Raw genomic sequence first — 11287 nt, forward strand, 5'->3', positions numbered from 1 at the left:
ATCTCAGTGGCTATTGGCTGGAGGAGCAGAAGGACCTCCCGCTACAGAACTCCAGCACTTGGGAAATGCTGGTAGGGAGATCAGCCACTTTGAGGCCAGCCTGGTCTATTGATGCCAGCCTGGGCTATTGATGCCATGCCTCCAAATAAAATAACTGCTGGGAAGATGGCTCCATTGGGTAAGTGCTTACTGTACAAGCATGAGGACCTGAGCTGGGATCCCCAGAACCCAACCAAAGAGCTGAATGCAGAGCCTGTAATCCCAGCACTGAGGAGGCAGAGACAGAAGAGCCCCTACAGTCTCACCAAACTGTCACACTCCAGGCTTAGTAAGAGACTCTCTCAAAAGAATAAAGTAGGTAACAGTTAACACTGGCCTCTGGTCTCCACATTCATGTACACACACATGTACATGCACACATGTGCACACCCACACAAACATGTATCTGCACATACACACACAACAGCAAACAGCAAGTAAATAAAAAAGAAATGCTGCCTTGCCAAGTACAGTGGCACACAGCTGTAACCCAGGCATTCAGAGGCAGAAGGAGATCATGTGCTTGGGGCTGAGATCCTACATCACTGAACAAAAACAAAAGAGATGTGCTGTCCGCTTCAGGGACTTGAAGAGTGTTTGTGGCTTGCAGGAGGTTGTCCAGGCCCTCTCAGCCTACCCGGTGCCACCAGGAAGGAATCCAGGCAACACATGATGTGGCCACAGACTAGACCCCCCCTAGACTAGTACCGAACTGTTTGGGGGTGCTTTCTTCAGTGCAGTGCGGTGGGGTGCGGTGCATGATGCCATCTGAGGTGTGTGATAAAAGAGCCTGGGTTGTACTTGGGGACCTGTGAGTGGACCCTTAGTGACACAGTGTCTCTCTGTAACTGTCCTCCCTGGAGGAAGTTGCTCGAGTTTTGCTGGTGCTGATGGTGTAATGCCTCTTCCTGCACAGTGCCCTTCCCAGGAGCCAAGCTTGCTGCCAGGAGAACAGGCCAGGCATGCTCAGAGAGTGGTATTGGCTTTTCTGTGTGTGCTGCTAATGTGGTCTGTATAACACCTGTGTGGTGTGTGCGTATATGTGTGTGTGGTGTGCTTGTGTGATGTATGTGTGTACATGTGTGTATATATGCATGTGCATGTGTGTGTGTGGCTATAACCATGTGACATCTGAAGTGGCCGAATGTCCTCCTCCATTATTCCCCACTTAATTAACTTAAAACAAGGTCTCTCACTGAACTGGAAGCTTCTCCATTCATGGCGGGCTGACTGGGAGGCAGCCTCTTAGGATATGCCTGTGTCTGCCCCTGAAATGCTGTCATTTCAGGTACACATAGCCTTGCCTGGCTTTTTATAAGTTCTGGGGATTTGAACTCAGATCCTCATGACTGCGCAGCAAATGCTCTTACCCACTGAGCCACCTTCCTAGTCGCTAGTGATTTTATCTTGCTTGCATGCAGAGGTCTCCTGGTAGGTCCCAGTGTGAGCCTATGGGTTAACCCTCCTTAACCCTTAACTGGTAGGTCCCGCCCCTGTGTAAGTTTGGCTTCCTTTTTCTTCCAGTGTCTGGTTAGTTGTTGCTTTCTCCCTCAGGAGCACAGGATGCTCTCTCCTCTGTACAGTAAGAACCAGATCCTCAAATGCCACTTCTAACTGCCATAGATCTTTAGTCAACTCAGGTGATGCTCAGCCTGGACCTTCCCACAATCCCTGTGGTTTCAGGACTCTTTGATGTGCTTGAATTCCATCTGACATTCCCATTACCCACTGATCATTTTCTTCTGCTTCATCGGGACCCTTATTGCAAAGGGTCCCCAAAATACCCAAAGCCAGTATCGAGTTAGCCATTCATGTAATAATGGGATATCTCGCTTGGCCATTAGCAAGCTCTTATGACTTCTCCAGGGGTTAAGGAGGGTTAACACATAGGCTCACACTGCCAGCTGCTTCCTTGCTTTGCTGATTTGAGACCCTGAGGGTATGACCTCTATAAGGAGAAATAGCTCTTCACTATGGTTCTGCAACACATGTTTGTAAGTTGTGTGAGCTGCAGCAAACCCTGAGCAAAGGGGAAACTGATGCAAAGAAATAATAGTGCCTTTGAGCCTCATCCACAGACTCCAGAGCTAGTGTCTGGTCCAATGCTGAACCCCACCAGGGCAGGATCCTGGCTTGCACACATTTGTTTTTTGCTGGCCTCCGAGTGATTGGGACTGGGACCAGGCCATAGGGCCAATCTATTAGAAGGCCGATGAGACTAGTGACTATTCCCATCAGAGTCCCTTGTAGCCCACGAGTCCTTGCTACCAGAGGGTAACAGGCAGAGGCTGTTCTGGGAAGAGGGATTAGGAAGAGGCTTTCAGAATCTGGGAGCCTGGGTGTCAGCTGAGGACCCGGGGCATCCCTGAAAGTCAGACTATTTCCATCAGAAAATGTTCTAAAGCTTTTCAATCCCACATTCTACACTCAGATCTGCGCACATGGAGCCCCACCTCTGATTCCCCACAGCAGGTATTTTGCAAATATTTCCCAGTTTCAAAGCATTTACAGAGCATCTTTCCTGCAGCTAACGTCAATAGAACCCTGCAAGGAAAGTCAGACAAACCTTGCTTGTCTGCACAGAAAAATGTTTGAAGAACGTGGATGTAGGCACACTCGTCAAAGTGGGAGCGAGGAAGTATCTCTCCCAGCATCATTCATCCCCTGAGGTTCAAGATTGGGGAAGGATTCTCAGTGTCTGAGCTGAGGGCTGCCACAGCCAAGCAGCACTAACTTTGCCTTAAGGCCACAGATAGGTTCTCTCCCAAAATGTCCCGAAAGCTAAATGAGGATGTGAACAGGGCCATGTCCTCTCTCGGGGCTCAGGGATGTTCTGCTCCTTGTTTTTCTGTTAGTTTTGTGTCATTGTTGCCAATTCTTGGCTCTTGTTGACTCATAGACATATCACTTCTGTTTTTTTATTTTTCAATTGATTTTACTGAGTTCTACATTTTTCTCTGCTCCCATTCCTGCCTCTCCCGTCCCCTTCAACCCTCTCCCATGATCCCCATGATCCCCATGCTCCCAATTTGCTCTGGAGATCTTATCTTTTTCTACTTCCCATGTAGATTAGATCCATGTATGTCTCTCTTAGGGTCCTCATTGTTGTCTAGGTTCTCTGGGATTTTTAGGCTGGTTTTCTTTGCTTTATGTTTAAAAACCACTTATGAGTGAGGACATATGATAATTGTCTTTCTGGGTCTGGGTTACCTCACTCAATATGATGTATCCTAGCTCCATCCATTTGCCAGCAAATTTCAAGATTTTTTTTTCTGCTGTGTAGTACTCCATTGTATAACATAACACATTTTCCTTATCCATTCTTTGGTCGAGGGGCATTTAGGTTGTTTCCAGGTTCTGGCTATGACAAACAATGCTGTTATGAACATAGTTGAGCACATGTCCTTATAGCACAATTGAACATCATTTAGATATATACCCAAAAGTGGTATTGCTGGGTCTTGAGGTATGTTATTTCCTAATTTTCTGAGAAATCACCATACTGATATCCAAAGGGCTGTACCAGCTTGCATTTCCACTAGCAATGTAGGAGTGATCCCTTTACAACCTCTCCAGCATAAGTTGTCATCAGTGTTTTTGATCTTGGCCATTCTTATAGGTGTAAGATGGAAGCTCAGAATTCTTTTGATTTGCATTGCTCTGATGACTAAGGATGTTGAGCATTTCCTTAAGTGTCTTTCACCATTTTAGATTCTTCTATTGAGAATTCTCTGTTTAGGTCTGTACTCCACTTTTTATTGAATTATTTGTTCTTTTGATGACCAATTTTTTGAGTTCTATGTATATTTTGAAGATCAGACCTCTGTCTGATATGGGGTTGGTGATATTTTCCCATTCTGTAGGCTGTAGTTTTGTCTTCTTGACCATGTCCTTTGCTTTACAGAAGCAAAAATATGGACGACTTCATGAATCTGTGTGTCATCCTTGTGCAGGGGCTATGCTAATGTTCTCTGTATTGTTCCAATTTTAGTACATGTGCTGCCAAAGCGAGCACGACATATCACTTCTTTTCTCTGCCTTTAATCCTCTTGGCCGGAACTCACCCTGTGCCTGTGTCTCCCATTCTGATAAGGACAGCACTAGTATTCTGAGCCAACTCTTCTCCAGTGCCATCTAATCTTCTCTTATTTGTCACAACTGCATATCTAAACATACCTCAGTGTGGCACGAGGTTGACCTTGGACAGATAATCTGGGGTACCAGTTCAGTTCCCAGCACTCTGCCACCAAGCATGGTGCCCGGTACGGGTCAGGTTGTTAGATGAGTCATTGCTCACAATCCTTTAAGCAGAACTCAGTGCTGTGCCCTGTGGGGAAGTGTGCATCCCTCTTCTGCACGAATGACGCACTGCTTGGTTGGGCAGACAGTGCCTCTCTTCTCTGATAGGGTGTTGTACTCTGCGCTGAACATACTAAGTACTCAAGAAATACATACAAAGGCATGGATGTGCATCTAAAGCTCTTTGCTCTGGTCAGGGATTTAGCTCCCTTGCCATGTTGTCTCTGACCCAGTCTGTGGTCATTGTCCCCTTTTAGGAAGCTCTGCTGTGCGGCCATCTCACTGGCTGAAGAAGACCTGCTCAGGGTGAAGCAGGAGGCCCAGGGCTGCTTCACGCAGCTGGACCGGAGCCTGGCCCTCCCCAGAGTCCGGGCGCGAGTGCTACGGCAGCAGTTGCAGACGGCCTGGCGGGAAGCAGAGTTCCGGAAACTGGACCAGGCCCTGGCTGCACCTGAGCTGCAGGTAGGGGTCATGTCTGCACTGCCCATTGCAGAAATGACTGGGAACCCATGGAGTCCTCTGCCTCCCTCTGCTCTGAGTTCATCATCTTCCTGCCCCTCATTCACTACCCTCTAGCCTTGGTTGCCTCTGAACACTTTCTCAGCCTCTCAGTTTGCCTGGGTCTGAAGGTCTGCAGTAGGCCATGATGGTGCCAAGACCAGCAAAAACAGTTTCCCTCTGCAGCCATGAGTGTCAGCCTTCTCCTAGCTCCTAACCACCCTCTTCTGCTTCTCTTGAACATTGCACAGGGTGTCTGGGAGTCACCTAGTAACCCCTGCCTCCAGCTCACACCACTTTCTGATTCAGGGGTCCAAAAGACCCTTTTGTATGTGGCACAGAGGTGGGTACTCAGCTCAACTGAGTCATGAAATGGGGCTCTCTCACGCTGGTCCTAGAGGCTGAGAACTGACAGCCACCTTTAGTGACACCTCTTATGTGCATCCATCCTCCAGGTCCCTGTGGACCAGCACCCAAGGCTACAGCTCTGCTTGGCCTTTTCACAGCTTGTCATGGTGTCCTTGTTCCTCTTAGGCCATTCCTTAGACACCCTCAGGACTTTTGCACCTCCCATCCCAGGCTCAGGCTCTGCTTCTAGGGAGCAGCATAAGATTAAGCCCATGAATTTGCTTCTTCCTCTGCCTGCCATCTGCTTTGTAGTCTAGTCAGGTGTCAGCTCAGTGTGGCCTCTGCAGAGGTACCCACCCTGAATGCCTGTCTCATGTAGCAGGTGTCACCATGCTGTCTCCCCTCCACCGTAGCCTGAGGTGGAAGCTTGCAGTTTTAGCCATGCACACACTTCTTTTCGGCTTGGGAAGAAGCCAGTGCCTCCTCTGACCTGTCTTTCCCACAGTCCAAGGCGAGAAAGCTGCGTTCCAAGAGCAGAGGCAAGGCGGATCTTCTGAAGAAAAGCCTGGAGGATAAGATCCGTCTCTTCGAGGAGCGGGCCCCTGAAGACCTGGCTGACAAGGTAGGGCTGAGCTCTGGCTGTCTACAGCACACAGAGCTTAGAGAGCAGAGACCCATTACCACCCAAGCCGCAGGCCATGGAGTGTCCAGTCTTCCAGATAGGGCCCATTCCTCGGAAGTGCTCTGATTCCTTCCTCAGGAAACCCCACTTCCTCCTCTTCTCTGCCCAGAGATCTCCCATCACCCCTCAGCTTCTTCCTTGATGAATGTACCTTGATATCATGGTAGCTGCCATATTGGAGCTCTGTCCTAAGGCATTAGTGTATATAATTGTCTGTCCATCTCTAGGACTGTGTGTGTGTGTGTGTGTGTGTGTGTGTGTGTGTGTGTGCATGTTTGTGGAAGACTAGAAGTTAACCTAAAATGCCATTCCTCAGGAACCATCCACCTGGTCCTTTGAGACTCAGTGTCTCACCGGGACCGGGGGATCACCAGTTAGGTTAGGTTGACTGGACAGTGGACCCCAGGGATGTTCATTCCTCCCCAGATTCTTTGTGAAACACCATACACAACATTTCTCATGGGTTCTGCAGACTGAACTCAGAACCTCACGCTTTTGAGGCAATTACCTTACAACTGAACCATCCTCCCCACCCCTGCCCCATGAATCTGCCCAGCCTCTCCTCGCTTACCCCTTCGTATTTGACCTGGGTGTGCAGCACAGTACACAGTCTGCAGTCTGTGGTACACCCGACCTGTACTCCTCTTTACCCAGACCAGCAGCTCTGTCCTCTGCTCTCCTCAAGTGTTGGCTCCATTTTCACACATGCTCCCTCCCAAGAAGCCCCCACAGGCACTGTACTGCTTCCCCCTCACCCCTCGAACACCTCTTCCTCAACACCCAGCACACTGCCCATCCGCTTCTCGAATATCATGAGCAGGCAGCCGTGGCCAGGCCTCATCTGTGTGAGCATTGATAGAGGATGTCCTGTCCCTGCGCACACAGGGCACACATGCTAGTTGGCAGCGATGCATGGACCATGCATTCTTAGCGAAGGCCACCGGCTGTGGTTAGTGCCACTGACGGAGTGTAGAGACACGCTGGTGTGATCCCCGTAGGGGGATCCGCTCACCATGGGATGTGTGTGTGCAACCCAGGCTGCTCCTGTGTGTGCATGTCTGTCTGTGAGGTAGAGGATGTGATGACCTGTGTCTTCCTCATCTACTTTCCGCTTTTTTTTTTTTTTTTTTAACAAGCTCTCTTTCTGAACCTGGAATTCACCACCTGGTAGGCCAGCCTTGGGATTCATCCTGTGTCTGCCTCCCCAGCACTAGGGTTCTAGGCACACACTGCCATGCCCAGATTTTATGTGGGTGCTGGGGAAATGGATTCAGGTCTCCAGCTTGCCCAGCAAGGACTTTGGCAGCTGAGCCATCTCCCCGGCCCTCTGTCTTCTCATTATCCATCTATTACCTACCTATCTGTCAATCTGTCAATCATCTCTTGCTACATTTCCCCCTAACACTGACACTTGAAGGGCCCCCATGCCAAAACGCAAAAGTCATCATTGCCTTTCATCATCAGTGAAATGTCTCACCATACGTGGGAGTGCTAAACCTCCTCAATGATCGGACACACAGTTTCTGAACTCCTCAATGTTTCAAGCCCCCTGGAATCTCTGCATGAACTGATCACCTGTTGTGGCAGGTGCAGAGCAGCCGCCACTGAGCATCTTACAGATGAGAAGATGGGGGAACCTAGTGATCTTACGGCTCCTGTCACAGAGCTGTGAGCAGCAGAGCCGGGCATGAATCTCTGCACTGTGCGTCCTTGCTCGTTAGTGGGTCCATTTGATGGACACCTCGGCTCACCCTTGGCAGCTTCTCCTGCTGCTTTTGATCAGCAGATGTGAGAATGCTCATAAACTTCCCTCAGGAGCGTGTAAAGCTCAATGAAGACGACAAGCCCCTGGCTCCGTCCACCATTGTTTCTCAGCATGTTTTAATGACACACACCTCCCCCATCTCCACTCACCCATTCATTATTCATTGACTGTTTCCAGATTTCCTGGTGCCACACATGCACAAGTCCCCAGGAGTGTCACACCTGGGGAATAACTTGGTTACTGCTCATCAACAGCATGCCCCGTTGTGCTTCTGCTGCTGTCTGGCCCTTAGGCAGAGGTGGCTGGTATTTGCTGGGACACCTCTTCAAGGTCCTCTTGACTTCACAGGCCACTGCTGTTCAAGCTTGAGAGTATTGTGCTCTTCTTCAGGTGTCCTGACGAGAGAGCGCAGGTGGCATGAGTCCTTGCAAATGTCTAGCTGAGGAAGGGAAGGATGCTCACACAGCCACAAAGCCCAGGAAGACTCCAGCTAGTTCTTTTGTCTGTCCTTATGCCTACTTTATCCCTTGAGGCAGCTGATGCATCTGCATTTCCCTGAAGCACTGGAGGAGCAGTGTCTTAACTTCCTACAACCCCCAAACAAAATCCAGACTCTATTATTTATGTTCATGGGGCTGCGGGTGGAATCCAGGTCTTTGCTCGTATGTGGCGAGTGCTGTACCGCTGAGTTACCCCAGCCCATCAGCTGATGTTTCTATGCTTGTATTTTACGTCTGCCACAGATCAGATTACCACGACTGTGTGTGTGTGTGTGCACGAACATGTGTGTGTCTGTGTGTGTGTGTGTGTGTGTGGAGAGGCCAAGAGTCAAGCATAGGTGTTCTTCCTCAGTCACTGTCCACCTAGCTTTTTGAGACAAGGTCTCCTCTGAAACTTGTCAAGTAAGCCTGACTGGCTGGCCGGAGCCCAGGGATCTCCCTGTCTCCCAACTTTGGGCTTACAAGCCTGTGCTTTTTTACTTGGGTTCTAGGTAGTGGACTCATGTCCTTATGATTATGCAGGCAGAACTTAAGGGCCGAGCCATTCCCCAGCCGCACAGTAGATCTGGATGCTTTGGAAAACAAAACAAAACAAAAAAGACCTCTTCTCTTTTTCTGTTATTTTAAATTTTTATTTTCTTAATTTTTGTCTAACTTATATATACATTTTTAAGAGACAAATAATTTTTAGAAAGCTTGTACTATAAATGAATAAATAAATAGCTGGCAAAGGCTAGTGCCGGCTTCCCAGTCACACATACATACACACACACACACACACACACACACACACACACACACACACACACACTCTAGCTTTACATCATTTGAGTTTTGGTCATGTATCTCTAACTGTATGCTCTCCTTACTTCTTGATTTCTCTGCTTTGAATATCTACATGCTTTTTTCTATGAGGGAATTTCATTTCAGTGCTGCACATGAGCCCCTCCTTTATCCCTAACATAGTTAAATGGATGTTTATGAGTTCTCTTATAACTCTCACTTACCACAGAGTTATCCACAAATGGGTCATGGAGTAAACCAAGGTTGTTTTTCATCCTATATAGCCTTTTGTTTTTATTGGCGTTAATATTGTCCATTTATTTCTTTTTATTATATTTTCTTTTATTGTTTACTTTTCCCTGTTTTCATAACTAACCTGTTCTGCTTCTTGCCAGTTGACCAAATGTTTTATCAGAACCATCTTCTCAAAGTAATTTCTCTCTGTGCCCCTGCCATCCTGCCAGGGTCCTACTAGACATGGGTTTCTGAGCCTTATATATGGCTCATTTCATGGCCTCCTTTTGGGTCTTTGTTTTATTTCCTTCCTTCCTTCCTTCCTTCCTTCCTTCCTTCCTTCCTTCCTTCCTTCTTTCCTTCCTTTTTTATTTTTCTATTTTCCTTTCTTTTATCCTTTTGTCCTGTTTGTGGATGACAGCCTAAGTTTCATCATGCAAGACACATTGGGTTTTCATTTACATTTTCTGTAAATTAAACTTTTCTGCCCTATGCTCTCTTCCTAGAGTAAGAGTAAATTATTGTTAATGGCTGCTGTGCCCTCCTATTTTTCTCTAAGAATGTGCATAATCTTTTAAAGGTTTATTTATTCTATTTTAGGGGTATGTGTTTTTAAACCTGTTTGTATGTACACCACATAAGTGCAGGTACCTGAGGAAGCTAGGAAGTGACGTTGGATCCTCTGGAACTGGAGGTAGAGATAGTTGTGAGATTTCTGATGTGGACGCTGGGAACCAAACCCAGGTCCTCTGCTAGAACAGCGAGTGCCTTTAGTCACTGACCATCTCTGCAGCCACTAAAAATGACTTTTTAAATTTTTGGGTCCTCACTGCCTCCTGTGTGCTTGCTAGGAGCTCTCCTAGGGTCGTGGCTCTCCTTGGTGGTCTGCTAATATTTACTAGCGGGCTAATGGCTGCTTGGAAGCTCTTGGCTCAGCGAGACTTGTAGACCATGGCCTTCACTCTTTGAAGACCCCCAATGTAGTCCTTCAAAATTAGCTGAATTGCTAAGAGAAGACCACTATCGTCTTTTTTTTTTCCGTTTATTTATTTAGTAAATAAATAAACCCCGCCATCTCCTCCATCGAGACCTGAACTTATTTTAGTTCTCAGACTTTTAATTTCTGTTTCAACTTCACTGCTTGTTATAGATCAGCTTGAATTGTTTATTTCATCTTGGTATAATTTTGTTACATCATTTATGTCTAGAAATTCATTGACTCCTTTTAGATTTTTCCAAAGTAGTAGAATGCATGTTTTCAAAGTTAGCTCCAGTGATTTTCAGAATTTCTCACTGGTGTCTGTTGTAATGGCTACCTTTTCATCTCTAATTTTATATCTGAATCTTCTCTTTCTTTTGGTTCACTTGGCTAAGGGTTTATCTATTTTGTTTATCCTTCTTTTTTTTAAATAAGGTCTTTGTTTTGTTGATTTTCATTTTGTATTTGTTTATTTCCATTTCATTATTTTGTGCTGCAACATTAATGTTTTCTTTTGGGCTAGTGATTTGAGGTTTACTGGCTCCTTTTCCAGAACTTTGTTATTTATTTGAGATCTCTCTGTTGTCTTAGTAGAGGCACTTGGAGCTATAAAATTCTCTCTTATTACCCCTTTCATTATATCCTATGGATTTGTTTTTTTCTTTTAATTTTAATTTGATTCTAGAAATGCTGTACTTCTTGATTTCTTCAGGGGCCTATCCACACGCAGTGGTGCGTTTTTAGATTCCTGTGAGTTTGTGTATGTTCTTGGGTTTCTTGTGCTGTTGATTTGTTCTATTCATATTCTGCTATGCTCAGATAGAACACAAGGAATAATTTCAAATTTCCTATTATTTGTTGAGACTTGATTTGTGTCCTAAATACATATCTATTTTGGAGGAAGTTACATGTACTGCTGAGAAAAATGCATATTCTGCATCATATTTAGATGGAATATTCTGGAGATGTCCATTTAACCTATAATGTCATTTAATTCACATATTTTTCTATTTTTGTTGGGCTAACTTGTTAATTGGTGATAGTGAGGTAGCAAAATCACCATTGCTATTGTGCTGGGATTAATCTGTGACATTATTATCTAGTAGTATTTGTTTTATGGAGTTGAATGAAGCTGTGTTCAGGGCTTGTACGTTTAGAAT

At 46.3% G+C, this 11287-nt stretch overlaps 1 protein-coding gene and 1 non-coding gene across 2 annotated transcripts in view; one reads left to right on the forward strand and one right to left on the reverse strand.

Moving 5' to 3' along the window:
* The window catches only part of Evc2 (EvC ciliary complex subunit 2), an 87332-nt gene that overhangs the window by 56054 nt on the left and 19991 nt on the right, over positions 1-11287 (forward strand). The window contains exons 13-14 of the mRNA XM_026788618.1: positions 4596-4800; positions 5690-5806. Of these exons, the coding sequence (XP_026644419.1) occupies positions 4596-4800; positions 5690-5806 (322 nt within the window). The remainder of the gene's footprint in view (positions 1-4595; positions 4801-5689; positions 5807-11287) is intronic.
* On the reverse strand, positions 3948-4054 carry LOC113458156. The gene has a single exon (XR_003378584.1). It is a non-coding gene; the product is annotated as a U6 spliceosomal RNA (small nuclear RNA).

This window comes from Microtus ochrogaster, unplaced genomic scaffold (assembly GCF_000317375.1).
Source record: "Microtus ochrogaster isolate Prairie Vole_2 unplaced genomic scaffold, MicOch1.0 UNK5, whole genome shotgun sequence".
Lineage (NCBI taxonomy): Eukaryota > Metazoa > Chordata > Mammalia > Rodentia > Cricetidae > Microtus > Microtus ochrogaster.